Here is a 16,201-nt window from a genome sequence, read left to right on the forward strand (position 1 = left end):
GTATAATGTCAATGTCCATATCAGCACTGCTAATCGTTCTTAGATCTGCACACCCGCAACCTAGCGTTCACGATCCCTTCGCTCCAAGCCTTGCGAGAAGAAGATTTCCTCCAAAAGCTGGGACGGCCCGAAACAGGCACTGTGCAAAGAAGGGATGGTCAGCCAATAGGACCTAATATGCCCCGATATCTCGTCAGACCTACCTCCTACCCTATAGACATCAAGTCATCCTTCAGCTCGATCAAGATCATTGATTTTGGTCAATCTTTTTTACACGAGGAGTGTCCTGGCGCCCTGCGTACTCCACTTGCCGTGCGCGCCCCGGAGATTATCTTCAAAGACAAGGTGGATTATCGTGTAGATCTCTGGAGTATGGGGTGCTTGGTGAGTCCGACTTCTGCCTGGCAAGCCCTAGCGCCCCGATGGATAGCTGACAAAGTATCAAGCTTTTTGAGCTCGTTGTCGGACAGCCGCCGTTTGACAGCTTCATGATAACGCCTGCAGGCCTTGTCCAGCAAATGCTCGAGGCAGTCAGCGACGATTTGCCGGATCGTTGGAAGATGGATTGGCATGCCATGGAAAAGACATTGGATGAGAGCGACCCCACTAGCTCACTTCAAGAGTGGTTAGAGGAAATGTACTTTGATGGGGAGAGGCACGAGGATATGAGCCGAGGAGACATTTTGAGAGTCGGCGCACTCATCGGAAGGATGCTACGAATGGAGCCTTCCGCGAGGGCATCAGCGAAGGATGTTGTTCAGGATGCTTGGTTCCAGGGAAAATGATATGTCTCAGGCATTGATCTGGTAGCACGTCACTGTTGCGACCTGACTCAACCCGTTCACACTATCGTATGTAGTCGCAGATAATTGATATAATCATTCTGATGCGCATCTAAGCTCGAGGGTAGAGTCAGGGGAAGGGAAGATTATGAGTGATGTCACGACACGTGCTTAGCGTCTTCGACCGCCTCATTCTTGGGTTAGCTTCGGGCGATCATCTCGGAGCTGTCGCACGTTCGACCCTCGACTTGCCTTTTCCTCTCATTATATCGAAACGTCTATCGCATAGTCCATTACTTTTTGGATGGTTATCAATTCTTCTGCGCCTTGGTTGTCGTCGCAAGCGACATGCATGGATACAAGCACACGAGAATATGTGTTAATCAGGCCGAGGACTTTGGTGCCCCGAGTCTACGTCACTTAACCCGTGTTATAGGCTTCACGGATTGATGAGGACTAGAACTCGAGATGATGTGACAAAACTCACGATTTGGTTGCGACCAACCTCGAAAGCTGTCGACCGATGTTGCGGCCGCAGCAACTAGGCTTGTTGGACCATCGTCAACGCAGTTATCATACGAACAGCGAGCATTGACTGAGGCTATCACGTTGCGATAGCCCTGTTAAAGCTCGCATATACTGCACTTTGAACAACGAGGTCACTTGACGTAGGGGTCTCGCAGTCAGAAAATTACACAAAGAACGACGCGAATATCGTCTCGTCCCTCGGTCGTCAAGGAACGTCGATAACAAAAGCTTGAACAAAGCACATCGCGCCATCAAGAATCCTACACTTCATTGTTTTACATCATATACAATGAACAAGGCCTCGCTTTATATATCGGCGGTAACAAGTCCATTTCCTCAATTGAAGCTCAGCGTAAGGTATGTCGAGAATACCTCTTGAGATGAGATACCGACATCGACCCATATACGCGCTTCGGATTCGGATGCCAGGGTAACAAAGAGGCTTCTTCGTACGAAAGGCCTCTTGTACTCTCAACCATAGTTGAGTAAATCCCCGTTCTGGTACTCGCCACCCTGCTCATGCCTGCCACGGCCACCATCGTCCTCGTAGTGTTCACGCTCGCGACGACGGTCGTGGTCGTGATCGTACTCGCGCGGCTCAGGATGCTGGTACTCGCCACCCTGTTCAGCTCTGTCATGGCCACGATCGTCCCCGTAGTTCTCACGCTCGGGGTTGCGGTTGTCGTCGTGATCGCGCGACGCATGATTATGGATAACGTGAGGCTGATATCTTCCATCTTGCATCACGTTGTTCACTGGCATGAAGACAGGACGGTTGATATTGTCGCCGAGACGCGTGTCGGCAGGGCGATCGTGGCCTTCTTGCTGATGATTGGGTTGATCAGGTTGCGCTGATCTACCAGGGTAACCTCGAGCATAGTCTCCGTTTCGGTCAGCTTGACGTTCACGAGGTAGTGGACTTCGCGACCGACTACGTTGCCTTCCAGGACCACGTGCGGGACGATCGCGAGGCCTACCGCCACCTGTGCCACGAGGACCAGTAGGGATCTGGGGAGATGACGGTGCATCTTGGAAGGCAAACACTTCTCCTCCCGGTGCTGGGACGTACGGGGGAGGTGCTGGCATTCGGTACGCTGCAGGGAACAGCTTTGGCTTGATAGAGCCGGTTGGTTGCTGCCGCGGATAGTGGTTATTCTCCAAACCTCGCCGTACTGCACCCTCGTCGACTCCAGATGGGGTTGGAGGCATGTACTTAAGCTCGGCAAGCCCAACAAAAGCGGCATTGCGAACCCACTTAACCATACCAAGACTGTCGTCTGTGAGATATCCTGCGAATATGAAACCCTGAGTGGGTATGACTTCGTTGGCAACAAGTACATTGAAGTTGCAATGTGTCTTCAACTCCTGGACTGACCAGCCTTCATCTTCCTTTGGATGCATGAGGATATTGTCATGGGGGCTATGTTTCCTTGAAACATCTTCGGGCCAACCTCGACGGTCAAATGGAAGTAGTCGCATGAATTGCCAACGGTTCCCAGGGTGTATCTTGTCCAGATCATGGCCTTGAGAAGTCCGGCCCCAAGTAACTAGGACTACGTTGGGGAAGACTTTCTGGACTAAGCAAATCCTCCATCCTGAGAGAGCTTTGCCATGCGCAGTCAAACCACATTTGTCCCCCAAGACCTGTTTTGGGTCCACCGCGTACTCGGAAGTACGAAACCAAAAGAGCATGCCTTCCCAAAACACCTCGTCGAGACGTTGCCGGATGGGTTGTGGTACATGAGTGGATTGCTTAGACATGATCATCGTTGTCAACCCATCATATTGCGGGAACAAGAGCCCGGCAAGGTCAGGCATTTCGAGACCAAGATTTCCGCGCTTTATGCAACCGCCATTGGAAGCCCACCAAGAAGCGAAGTCTTGAATGAGAGCCAGCATCTGCCTCTGACCAAGTGGTGTACTGAAGTCAACGATGAGGTTTGGCCTTTGTTGTGCGCTTCCATACGCTGCTAGGAACTGCATGACTTTGCTTGTCTTGAATGTGTGCTCGGTATCCGCTCGTGGAATGGTAATAGGTGCATCGGTGGAGCCTAGGGGTGGCTCTCGCACGACGACATCTTGGTATGATTGACCATCACGACTACTACCACTAGGGCTGAGCTCGACTGGAGAGGGGTGTTCAGACGGTGGGCGAACGGTAGTCGCATGTACGTCTCCTCGGTTATTGGCAATCGGTCCTCGCGCTTCGTGAAGCCGTGCGGTCTGGTCTTGGGGAATGGCGTCCAAGCTACGCTCTTCCTGACGAGATAGTGGAGGAGCTGTGTTGGTACCCGGACGAGACTGCAGCTCGGGTGGCGAAGGGCTGGTTGTTTGCCTACCATGAGGGCGTGTAGGTTGCTCTTGGAAACTAGCAGCAGGTTCGCGCTCTTCCCCGGGGAACTCCGAAGGTGTATGATACCCGTCTTGGCTATCAACACTCGCTTCGCGTGCTTCCCGTTGTGGTTTTGGAGAAGGGGCGTGAGTCGGCTGCGGTGCGCGCTCGATCTCTTGTTCAGGGTGCGAGGGAGGGCTGGCCGGGCTCAGTGTCGAGCTTTCCGAATCGGCGACGACCACCTCCTCGAGTTCATCGAAGGTCTGACCAGAGTTCGCTACATAGCCTCTAGGGCGTGTTACTCGTGATGCTTGCGGACTGTCTTTGTCTGTCTTGATTAGGATAGTTCTGGAAGTTGTAGAGGGGAAAGGCTTACCTTCATGACCACGACGACCCGACATGTTTGGCGGATGCGCAAGTGTTAAAGGGTATTGGTAGGTGTAATGATCGAAACAGTTGTGATATTTCGGTTGAGGGTTCGGTTGAGAATTAGTTTGTGTAGAAAGGTCTATCTGGGAAGGATCAGTGAAATGCGCACTTGATGTAGTCGATTTCAGCGCAGTGATTCGCAACAGTAGCGCGAGCTCTGCCCCCTCCGGGTGGATCAATTCATCGTAATCAGAAAGTTCCTGACGTAGTGCACTGCTGCATTGGGGCGATCCGTGCAACGAGTGAGTGAATGTAGCGTGATCATCTAGCAGTTGTGTCTGCCACTGCCACTGCCCCTTGGATGGAACCAACCTAGTGGGCATCCTTAATTGATACAGAACTGGCTGCTTTCGAAAACTTGGTGTATATCTAGATCCCACTTCCGAGTTCTGGGATGTACGTGGACGATGGTGTCTTGCAATAGCCAATCGACTCGCGCAGTCGTACACTGTGAAGTCTTCCATAATGAATATATTGAAAGTGGCGTGGCTGATAGTACTAAGCAAACCTTTGTTGTCAACTTACAAAGCAGCGTTGCGGTCAAAGAAATCTGCTAGCTTTGTCATGATGCTTAAAAGCAGGGAAGCTTCGCGCATCTTGTCGCAACGAATCCTATCTTCCAAGACAAGAGCCATGTACGACGATGCAGAATTGGATACGACTTTCTCCGAAAGAGCTTGTCAGATATGGGTGCATCCAACGGCACACAGCTCGGGATCGAGTACCTTGCGGCCACGGCTCAAGAGAGTACGAGATGGTAGACGCGAGGCTTTGGCATTGGTTCTAACAGAAGAGCTTGAGAAGAAGATTCAGACCGCTCTTGCATTAGGTCGTGGTCACATTCATGCGGTACAGGACGTCAAAAGATGGAAGCACGAAACGCGCTTGAAGCAAGCCGATAACAAAGGTTCTTTGGAGTCGTTCACTCATCGCTTTAACGCCAAGTGCGCAGAAATACAGCCAAACAAAGAGCCGACCGAGTTCCAAAAGAAGACTTTGAAGATGTTAGCCCAAAGTGTCGAGCGAACGAAAGCCAACCAAGATATCATGGATGAAACGATAGCGAACTACGATAGGGATCTTGCGCGCGGTTTGAACAGGTGGCGGAAGGCTTGGGCCGACATAGACAAGATTCTAGCCAAAGTGTGGACAGATGCAGGGCGGCTAGTACCCGACGACGATTCAGATGCGGACAACGAAAGGCCACCTAGAGCGACTGAGTCAAAGAACGAAGCCGGAAGAAACGGAGGCCGGGCGAATATACCTGGCGACAACTTGCCGTTAGCTGCACCGGTGGTAGAGCCCGCTCGACAAAGGCAGGCGGGAAGACGAAGAAGCGATATCTCGGAATGGCAGAACAGTGTCGAAGCCCAAAGCCCCACGAACCTCGACAAGGGGAAAGGTGCAAGTACACATGGCAGGCAGACTATTAGACGCACCAATAACGCTGGAGACCGTCCGACATCTCCGAGCTCGTCCCAATACTCTGGTGAGCATCCGCGAAGAATGTATCGGGCATATCCGTCGCGCCCGCCGCCGCCGCCGCCGCCGCCTCCCCCACCACCACGCCATGGCAACGATGTCTCCATGCCCCGCCATGCGCGACAACAAGCGCATGATCATGACGCGCATCGCGAACGACGGAACCGAAGTCGATCAAGCAGTCCAGGACGAGAACGAGGTACATCTAGAGACACACCAGAATATCGGGAACGTAGTCACCGCGAAAGTCAGCAGCATAGGACTCACGATGAAAGCGCCCGGAGGATAAGAAGTCGAAACCCTCCAGGGGACAATGACAGGGGCTGTGGTAGACAGGGTGCTTTGTGAGAAGTTTGTTGCTGGGCATCTTGTGAAACATCGTGTAGTAGGGCAGTGTCGTTACTTGGCCAATTCCATGAAAGATTAATCATACTGTGATTTAAAGCTAATTCTGTTGATGCGATGAGACCTACAAACATGAGATCATGACTTATTAGGCGGCAGCGCGCCCAGACAACACTGGCGGGACACTATATAGGAAAGAAATCCGAAGACTAGCTAATCCACGACGCACGGTGAATCAATTCGTCACTGCGTTACGAAGTAACCATATACTTCACCTTCTCCGGACGCCAAGCCCGAGACCATTGTCTAAGCGGTTCGTGCCCGCAGGTTGGCGGAGGGCCTGTTTTCTCGTGAACTTTACTCGTGGGAGAAAGCCTTCATAAGCTGGAATATTCGTTTATTTAAACAAATTCATACTTCACCTTTAAAGCCCACTCCGTAGCTACGAGCAGAGCTAATCAGCCCCATCGGTACGTTTCCTCTCTGGACTGGATGACGGGCTCGATGCCGGCTGGTTGAGATTGAGGGACTGGTTCTGCTCTGTCACATTGAGGATGGCATTGGTCATTACTCCATCGTGCTGATGTAAAGTTTGTGCCATGGCAGGTTGGTTGGCAATCGAAGCGATCTTGGGCATTGTGTTAGCATGAGAAGGAGCTTTCCGTTGGCCGGTGGCTGGAGTACCGGCCTTCTCGCCCCCAAATCTTCGACTTGCCCTCACCGCATTCGCAGTATGCGCTAGTGTTTGTTGGTGTGGATGCGATACCGGGCTGAAAAGAGTGTGAGGCATGACGTTGAATGGACTGACCTTGTTGACGGATCGGCTTCGAGGGTGATCAACCGAAGACCGGGCTTGTTCCTCATTGGAACTTGTCGTTGAGTACGCAGAGCTGAACGCGCGTGACTTTTGGAGAAGATTTGCGGAATCTCTCACGGGATCTTTCGCGGTAGTCCCTTTGGAAGGATGGATGCGCAGTTGATGGAACAACCTGTTACCTGTTCGCTCAGCCTTTGGAAGAGGCATGGCACTCCGAGGATAGGGGTCTACCAGTTCAAGGCCGCGCTTCACCGCAGCCTCATCCATCCCTTTTGGGTGTGCGACAAGTTTTCCATCTGGGCTGTTTGCATTGGCTTTCAGTCCAAGGAAAAGGTCGCGACTGTCCTTATCAAGTTTTCCCACAGGTAACATCTCCTCGCTAGGGTAGTGTGGTACTACATCTATTGCAGAGAAGTGTGTGTGTGCACCGATAGCCTTGTCATCGTAATCCGGGTCGGAAATATATGTCAGTGACGCGTGAAGTGAATCGTTATGCTTAGCTCGCATGCTTCGTGGCAGTCTTCCGTTTTTATAACTGTGAAGATGTAAGTACATCCAGATGTCGTCTTTGTCTAGACGCGACAGCCCCTTTCCGCCACTAAGTCGGCAGACCGTCGTCCAAATACATCGTGGAGTCACTTTTGTGACAATGTGCAGACGCCAGGCAGCACAAACTAATCCTTGTGGGCTTGGGGCGGCCTTTATACCCGGCTTCAGGTTTTGGTCGGCTGCGAACTCTGTCGAGCGATCCCAAAACATATCTCCGATTGCGAAGTGATGGGTATAATCGAGTTCCAACCGCTTCGGAATGCTGCTGGCATAGGGCGACGCGATGATAGTAAATATACCTTCATACTCGAGCGAGGGATCTACTAGAGCTGCAAGCCCAACGATCTCAACACCCAGGACTCCTATGTCGCGGACCTCAGTCACGCAAGGAACAAGCATACCCAGCACGTCTCGTAATTGACTCAGTACGGCCTTACGTTCAAGGTCACTGATTGCCGAAGACGTATTTTCCATGCATGCAACAATCTCATCAGTGACCGCTGCAACGTCCGCCATGATCCGCAAGATATCCGGAGTCTGTCCGCCGGAGTGTGCCAAAGGTGGTGTGAGTAGGCCATCCGATGTTGATGGGCTTTGTAGCGTGTGGTTGGTTTTGACGCGGACTCTTTTCTCGTCTTCGTCAGGAGTGTGTTCGTGACGCCGTTTCGTGGAAGTTAATTGAAGGTCTGGCTGAGTCTTCCCGACGGTCGGCTTTGGCTGGTTGTTGCCAGTGCTATCTTGTGACTCGTGGTAAGTAGCTTCGCTATGCTTAAGCTCTTCAACAACGAATACATCGGTTGTGATCTCGGCATCATCACCCGAATCGTCAGCCTACGTTATGTCAGTCGCTTTAATTGCGTGTGCTGCGAGATGTATGTGCAGTGCACAGATGAAAACAGTCAATCGGGTGTCTAGGACTTTGTACGTACCGAAGACCCATGCCCAGACGTTTGCATGTTAAGGCGGGTGTACGGTATCCACTGTGTTGTCTTTTCGTGATCAGAAGATAGTGTCTCCTTAGTATCCGTATGTCTTGTTAGATATTAGTTGAGAGGTGGTGTTTGGCCAGCGTTGGTTGTGTAGTTAGGCAGAGCGCGAGGTCAATTAAAAGACCCGAGTAGAACTTCTTCTGGAGTAGAGTGGAGCGTGAGCTGGGTGTGGCGCAAGAGCACCCGTGCCCTGTAATGAAACCGAGCGTTCAGCGCACGTGACCGGAGTCAACGGTGTTCGAGGCTGTAGTGAAAGTTGTAACAGCCTTCACATGGTGAAGACTGCGCTGTTCTGACAACCATTGGTAACAGTTAGATGTAGCTCCTCTGAGGTAATTAGCTCCCGTATCAGCGGCTAATTCATGATGGAAATGGTCGCCGAGGCTACATTTGACATTTGCTTGCGCTTTCCAGCGGGAGCTACGCGAGGCACCCTCATTCAATGTCGTATGAAACCAGGATCGAGGCTGGATAGTTCCCATGAAAGCATGCTTTGTCTTGTTCGTAGTTCTTTGTTCGCTAGTCTGAACTTTTATTGCCGTATATAAGAGACCGTTCGTTCCGTTCCGTTCTGTCGTCCACGAACTTCATCTTAATTGACAGGAAAGAGGAACCTCGCCATCATCTCTACGGCAAGAAAGAACCAGTAAAGATGCCTTACCATGCAGGACATCCGCCCACGAAAGAAGAGGCTATCGTCGCCCGTTGGGCGGCACCAACCGCGGCCCGTAACTACACGAGAAAAAGTCCGAAGCTGACAGAGATCAAAGAAGACGATGATAGCACCCTTGCTTTGACACTCTGTCGTGATCTGGCCATGAAGTTTCAACGAGCGCTTTCCTTAGGCCGGCAGCACAGATTGTCTACTCAATTTACTAAAGCGAAGATGAAGGAGCTCAAGACAGAAAGACTTGACAACGCAGGTCTGGTCGAAACACTTGAGTTTGAGCTGCAGCTCAAAAAGAGAGAGCTTGAGCAAGCTCTTGTGCCAAGCGACCGGCAGAGGGAAGAGCTTAGAATCTTGGCCAAAGACTTCCATCGCATGCGCAACAATAAGGACGTGATTGAGAGAAATATCGTCATTCTAGACGAAGGTGATAAGAAGGAGATAGAGAGATGGAGAGATGCGTGGTTTGAAGTGGATAAGCTGCTAGATAACGTATGGATGGAAGCTGGCATATTGAAGCGATATGACAGCACCGGCGAGAATCGACCTGGAAGACCGGCGGCCACTTCTGACAATCGAATCAATGATGAACAGGGCCAGACTCACGGCGATGGGACGAATGGCAGAAGCCGCGGGGAACAAAGGGATCGATCCCGTTTCAGACGCAGAGAATCGACGGAAGCCGCGACACGTCGAAGAGAAAGACGCGCGGACCGGACGGGAGTGATATACTACAGCGATCGGTCGGACGAGCAAGATGACAGTTCCGATCAAGTCGAAGAAAATCGCCAAAGATGCAGCCGCACTGTGGAGAGGAGAAGAGAGCAACGAGTTACTAGGCAAGAGCATGAAGGTGGAAGAAGAAGCAGTCCACGCCTACGCTCGCGAGAAGCTGTAGATCGACGAGGGGAGACCGGGCAAAGAATGAGGGATTCTCCGAGGCTGAGAAGTCGGAGTCGGAGTCGATCACCCTCCTTGGATCAGAATCGAGAGAGACGAGAACGAGGTCGAAGAGATTCTCGTGATGGCCTAGAGAGGGGAGAGTATCGTGACCGCGACGGCGTGGTCCGACGCTACCCCCGGTGAACGCAGGCGTCCCTCAGGCGATCACCGTAGATAGGCCATCCAATCCCTTGCCAGCAGCCACCCGAAAGGAGAACGCAGCCAAAAACTGGGCTCAAGGCACGGACTGGGTGACAGAGATTGGCTTCGTTTATAGACGATAGCAATCAACGCCAGCAGAGCTGTATGCAAGCGGAAGCGATAGGATAGCTCCCAAACACGAGGGTCGCAAGCACATGGTACGTAGCACATGCACCACGGACTACGCAAACTGTCGAGCGCGGCAGAAGCTCATCGCCAAGTATCCACCGAATGCACTTCCAAGGTATGCTACTATCAGGTGTGGTGCGGTACGCAGGTCGAAACCGATCGTTGGAGTTCTTCAGTATCATCTACGAGACTCGACGTTGGTGACGGGATGGTCCAAGTCAATCGCAAAACGACGTGCAGCTTGAGTGGACTATCGGACGGGGATTCGACCATCATGCTGGTAGGAGATAGCGAGAGCTCCTGAGAGATCAGCACAAGTAAAAGGGCACATCCATTCAGAGCTTTACGGAGGGAGAGCAGATAGCAGTAAAAGTAACATGAATTGAAATGAACGAAGAACTTACGTCTCAGTACAAGGCTCTGCCCAGGTGCCTCATCATGACACCGAACTCCAAGAGACTCTCGATGCACGCGAGCCTCTATGCTGGGCGCGCAAGCTTGTGGTTCTTTGTCTCCTTATGGCGATCATCATTCACAGAAGGAAGTCATCGCATCCGATTAAAGCCACGATAAATCAGTTGTGGACGGAGGTGAATAAGTGCAGTGACAGTGCGAGTGGTGAAAGGAACTTTGGAAGCTAGACTCTCGCTTACGCGTGGCTTTCGCGTCATGGCCCGTGCACTGACGTCACCAACCGCTCTTCTCTGCCCGATCTCCATGCACAAGCAAACAACTTAGCATTCACTCACGAGAACATTAGATGACATCTTCTATTGACAACAATGCTACATTACACAAATCCAACCAGCTTTGCCTCTAAAGTTTTGGAAAGCTCATATTAGCTAAGTCCCCTTAATGCAGGGCATGTACGACGAGCGCACTAAGACGAAGTGCTTGAAACACCTTACCTTGCCTAGCTTCTAACAATTTCTTCTGTCTCCTCTTCTCTATATACCGCCGCGCTTCCTTCTCGCTAGAACCCTCTAGGAAGTACTAAATCGCAGCATTAGAAGCGATTGTGATAACTACTAAGGCCACGCGATCTAGAAGGATCTTCGTTGTTGTTCTTGCGGTTAGTCTAGCTTCTAGACTTCTAGTAGTAATAGTTAGAGCTAATGTATATACTACTAGCTATAATGCTATTAATAGTATTATTCTAGAACTAATTAACGTAGTTAGTTTAGCCTCTAGACTTCTAGTAGTAATAGTTAGAGCTAATATATACACTACTAGCTATAATACTATTAATAGTATTATTCTAGAACTAATTAACGCAGTTAGTCTAGCCTCTAGACTTCTAGTAGTAATAGTTAGAGCTAATATATATACTACTAGCTATAATACTATTAATAGTATTGTTTTAGAACTAATTAATATAGTTAGTCTAGCCTCTAGACTTCTAACTATAATAGTTAGAGCTAATATATACACTACTAGTAGTAATGCCTTTAACTGTATTGTTCTAGGACTAATTAACTTTTGCGGTGTAGTTCCCGCAAGGGGCATCAGCCTTGCTTTGGTCAACGTCGTCATATTGGACGGCCCTCTTTCCCTGGGTCGGTCGCAGCTGTGAGCTCCTAGTATCCGAACCACGAGGGCGCTGTGGCCGGTCTTTCTCGTAAGATGCGGTGTTTGAGTAACCACGATCCTGTCGAGATGAATCCCGGTGGTCTCGACCTCGTCGATCAGAGCGGCGGCGATGATCGGAACGCCTACGATCGTTGTCGGACTCGTCGTCATCCGGATGATGTTGAGGAGTTTCAGTTCGACGAGGGGGTGGCCGGCGGTCAGGTCGTGGATACGCTGCGAGGCCCATGACGTTACGGCCATCGTCTATAGCATCCCAGTTGATTGAGTCATAGAGTCCGTGATTCAGTTTGTCGTTTCGCTGCGATGTTGTCACTCGCTTTCCAATCGTCTCCAGCAGAGTGACACTGGCTTCATCGAGATATCCGGCGAAATCCCAGTCTTCCGTAAGTGTGCATCGACTGGACGCGCCTGCAAGCACGTATGACATATCCGAGATGCGAACTGGCCTCGTGGCCTGGCTTGTGTCCACCGTGAGAACAGGGTGAGGGCCATGGTTAACGGGGTCTCGGTCGCGAGCATCAGCTACACGTAGCCACTGCCAGTATGTATCCGGTGGTATGGACGGAGCGCGGAGCCCTCGCTCACCGTGAGTCTCCACACACGTAGTCAGAAACTCGTTGTCGCCTACAATGGCGCGAACGATATGAAACTGCCGTTTCGTGGAGACCTTTCCCAGTGCAGTACCAGCGGCGTCGTTTCCGAGAGGAGTACCTTCGTCATAGGAGAACCCCACTGTTCGCTCCCTAAAGACCATACCGACCTTGACTCGATGTTCAAGAGGCATCTGGGGTGCACGCGGGATGCTCACGGCTGATTTGCTGAACATCATGAATACGCGGTCGTGGGCTGCTGGGTTCAGATGGACAGCAAGGCCCTTGATAACCGCACCAAGGTTAGTATGGATGAAGACCACATTGCGCCGCAGTATCTCGGCGATGTCTTCCGTCATGAGGCCGCTGAATCTGCCAGGAAAAGAGGTGAGGCGATCGGTCATCCAGACCTCATCTGTCTTTGCTCGGCGTGTGAAGTAGGATGCTTCCGCCGCGCCCCCGTGCTTTGTGGTCCTTGGGCGTTTGGCTGGATGCGTATCACTGCCAGTCAAGATGGCGCTCGGGTCACCCTCAACTTCAGTATCGCTGGGATCGTAAGACTCCTCGTCGAAGTCATCAGAGGGGCCAGTAGTCACTTCCGTGTGTTTGCGCTTTTTCGAGACATCGGGCGTGGTTCCAAACGCGGGGATAGCAGGGGCTATATCATCCTTCAATACATTAGCTTTGATCGCAAGTTTAAATATATTGCTTTGACGGAAAAGAGGTCCGTGAGCGAAGCTGGATCGATGCTCAGGGGAGCTTTTGTTGATAGTGGCGAGATGTCATCGTACCTCGTCATAGTTGAGTTGGGGTGTCGCAGGCTGGTACGATTGAACCAGGGGAAGTTTCCATGCACTGAAACCTGAAAGCATGTCAGCGACATTGAGAGAGTTATGTAGTATATCGTACCTTGTCCGCGCCCGTCCGGATCAGTCATCTTGGAAGTTCGGTCTTGTGTACTATGTTTGCAAGAGTGAACAGACAGCGCTAGCAGGGTGGGGTGGTATCGAGCAAAGGGCGAGCACTTGACTTTATATACCCCAGAGGAGTTGGAGCCTAAACCACGCAGTGAATTTTGAGAGGCCGAAAGACTTCCTGGTGCCAAGCCTGCACCGTGACCTTGGAAGTGAGGAAATTGCGCACGGCCCCAGGATAGTATGGTGTTGAGAACCTTCGGATGACGTTGAATTACAGAAAACGCTGTACATGGAACGTGGTTACGTCCATGTCAAGGTGGCCAAGAACGTGAGTTCATGTCCTTTGTTGAGCGACAATACTTGTGTCCTTTGTTTGACTACACGCCTTCCTCGGCTTTACAAGTTGCTTGGGCTTCTCAGGTCTCAGCCCGCAATGAGCATGCTAGTGCAGAATTATCAGTTGTTACTCACTCGGACAAATCGATGAATGGCGCAGGCGCAGACGTCATCCGAGCTTGCGCGTGCGAAATGGAGAGGAGCAGTCGCATCTGAGTATTAAAACCCTGCTGCGACTGCAAGAGTCATCCAATGTCCAAGAGGCAGACGACGATCTGAGGAAGGTCTCCGCTGTCACATTGTCCAAGAAGCTGACTGGAGGGCTGCAGACGGCGCTCTGCCTGGGAGGAAGTTATCGTTCGATCTTTAACGAAGCTCGGGCGCTCCGCGGAAAATTCAGAGCTCAGGGTTTGGACGCAGCTGCCCTAGCACGATTGACAAAGTTCCAGCTAAAGCTATCTTTGTTGCCTTCCACAGCCGGAGATCTACGACAAGGGCCTGCACTTGCATCTCCACGCTAACTGTCTGTCATTCAACATCCACCAACAACCGTGTTCACCTACCCTATACCATCACACCAATACATGTCAAAATGTCGCATGAACTGCCACATCCAGAGACGGCGTCTGAAAAAGCCTGCAAGCAGTGGGCGACTACGGTGATCAACCAATCACCCTTCTGCAATCAACCCAAGGTTGTTGACATAGCTCTTCAACAAGACCAAAATCAGGTTAAGGCCTTAGTCTTTTCCAGACAGCTTGCAGCTAGCATACAGCGAGCGCTTTGTCTTGGGAGAAGCTTCCGAAAATTCGAAAGCGAAGCTGAGGTTCATCGACAGCGATTTGAGACGCAGGGTCAGGATGCTGCCGGTATAGCTGAGTCCACGGACTTTCGGTTACAACTCAAGAAGAAAGAACTGGAACAAGCCGGAACTCCCAGCGACAGACAAGCGGAAGAATTGGATGATCTATGGCAACAGTTGATGCGAAGCCGAAACAACCAGGGAATCATCCTCAATAACAAATCAATGCTAGAAGACGAACTCAATGCAAAGCGAAATGCGTGGCGCGATGCTTGGCTGGTCGTTGACCGTATGCTAGATCCGGTGTTGATAGAATCGGGGTTCCTCAAGCCATATCCAGAGCAGAGGCAAGGAAATGCTGATACCAGGCGAGCAACGAAAAGACATCATGGGAATGGTAGATCCCAGATCAATGCTGCCGGTGTTGATCGTCAGAGTGATACAGCAGACCGACCGCAAAATCGGGCAAGAGTTGTGATGGACATATCTGGAAAGCAGCAGGCTGCCGAGATAGCGGAACTTCTATACAGAAAGTATCGGGATAACTTCGATGATGAGCTGGATAAGGCTAGATCAAAGAGCGGAGACAATACTGGAACAAGAGGGTCTGCATCCGTAGCAGCAGACGACGAAAATGAAGCTAAAGCTCGCGATGACTTCCGCCAGGACATTTGGATTACAAAAGCGCAAGAGCTGGGCAGGGCGTGGGAACAAAAACGGGATGACCTGAAGTCCGCGCAACTACGTGCTGTCGAATTGCTCCCGGGACTTGAGAGCAGCCTATCCATACGGTCCAGTTACTTTAATGTGACCGAGGATGGGGTGTGGAGATCCGGAGAATCAGCAAGGTTGAAGCTGATGAAAGCTTGTCAAGGCTGGCGTCAGATCGCGGCAAGCGAGGGTCTTGGGAGTGACGTAGGTCACTCTGTGACCAGCCCGAACAACATGAGGGACAGCATCTATAAATACTCGGTAAGGCCCCAGGACAGCGGTTCTCGAGGGATGATTGAGTACAGGGCAGCGCCCTACAGCAGGCGTGGTCAACGGTCTCCTCGTAACTCTGCGGAAGCGAGGAAAGCTAGACTGCCGGTCTGGCGTAGCGAGCTCAGACCCTCAGAGGTAGGCCTGTCGCCACTTGAGGGCTTTCGACGTGCCGCGATGAGACAAAAGTCTACCACGAAAGGGAAGGCACAGAGCAGCTTGCACTTGCGTCGAGAGGCGCCCCAGACCAACGTACATGATCGCGACCACCATGGCTACCGCCAGTATAGTGCCTCAGCCAGCGAGCAAAGCTCACATCGAAATCGAGCTCCTCGAACCGCATCGTATTCACGTAGGGCTGTTGAAGCATCGAGGCGGCATAGCCGTGGAAGGAGGGAGGCCGTCGGGACGGGAAGTGATCATCGGTCGAGCGATCGAGGATCCAGGCCGTACACAGGCAGCTCCAATACAGACAGTATTCGAGGACGCTCAAATGTGTCGCATGGGAAAGAACACCAGCGGGATATCAGGAAGCTTGCGGCCGCTGCAGCAAAAAAACGTTTGCGTGGAAGTCGACCTCTGGGACGCGAAAGACGGACAGCGATGGAGATATTGAGGATGAGGCCGCGGCGACCATGAAGGTGGTACTGGTTTGCGGTCAGTCGGGACGGAACGACCTACGCGTGCCGTTCGAAACGGGGCGGTGACATCATAGCAGTATCGTATTTCGACATCTCGCAAGAATGATGAGTACACTCGCGGCCTTCACATATGGTGTGCTGTCTAGGAAAAG

General features: G+C 51.6%; 5 protein-coding genes across 5 annotated transcripts; 3 read left to right on the forward strand and 2 right to left on the reverse strand.

Moving 5' to 3' along the window:
* Nucleotides 1-1,781: 1,781 nt before the first annotated feature.
* On the reverse strand, nucleotides 1,782-4,043 carry J4E85_007550 (uncharacterized protein; the record flags this gene model as incomplete). Its single annotated transcript, XM_051471782.1, has 4 exons — nucleotides 1,782-2,135; nucleotides 2,171-2,318; nucleotides 2,380-3,919; nucleotides 4,019-4,043. 4 exons carry the CDS (start codon nucleotides 4,041-4,043, stop codon nucleotides 1,782-1,784), a joined length of 2,067 nt encoding a protein of 688 aa, XP_051324856.1.
* Nucleotides 4,044-4,704: 661 nt separating this feature from the next.
* Nucleotides 4,705-5,842, forward strand: J4E85_007551 (uncharacterized protein; the record flags this gene model as incomplete). Its single annotated transcript, XM_051471783.1, is given in 2 exon segments — nucleotides 4,705-5,479; nucleotides 5,493-5,842. 2 exon segments carry the CDS (start codon nucleotides 4,705-4,707, stop codon nucleotides 5,840-5,842), a joined length of 1,125 nt encoding a protein of 374 aa, XP_051324857.1.
* A 3,297-nt stretch (nucleotides 5,843-9,139) lies between these two features.
* J4E85_007552 (uncharacterized protein) lies at nucleotides 9,140-9,818 on the forward strand (the record flags this gene model as incomplete). Its single annotated transcript, XM_051471784.1, has 2 exons — nucleotides 9,140-9,412; nucleotides 9,702-9,818. 2 exons carry the CDS (start codon nucleotides 9,140-9,142, stop codon nucleotides 9,816-9,818), a joined length of 390 nt encoding a protein of 129 aa, XP_051324858.1.
* Nucleotides 9,819-11,660: 1,842 nt separating this feature from the next.
* J4E85_007553 (uncharacterized protein) lies at nucleotides 11,661-13,309 on the reverse strand (the record flags this gene model as incomplete). The annotated part of the gene is made up of 2 exons (XM_051471785.1): nucleotides 11,661-13,030; nucleotides 13,282-13,309. 2 exons carry the CDS (start codon nucleotides 13,307-13,309, stop codon nucleotides 11,661-11,663), a joined length of 1,398 nt encoding a protein of 465 aa, XP_051324859.1.
* A 908-nt stretch (nucleotides 13,310-14,217) lies between these two features.
* J4E85_007554 (uncharacterized protein) lies at nucleotides 14,218-15,437 on the forward strand (the record flags this gene model as incomplete). Its single annotated transcript, XM_051471786.1, is given in 2 exon segments — nucleotides 14,218-15,399; nucleotides 15,417-15,437. The coding sequence occupies 2 exon segments, from the start codon at nucleotides 14,218-14,220 to the stop codon at nucleotides 15,435-15,437; spliced, it is 1,203 nt and encodes a 400-aa protein (XP_051324860.1).
* Nucleotides 15,438-16,201: the final 764 nt, after the last annotated feature.

Source organism: Alternaria conjuncta, assembly GCF_024043145.1.
Source record: "Alternaria conjuncta strain BMP 0040 chromosome Unknown scaffold_10, whole genome shotgun sequence".
Taxonomy (NCBI): Eukaryota; Fungi; Ascomycota; class Dothideomycetes; order Pleosporales; family Pleosporaceae; genus Alternaria; species Alternaria conjuncta.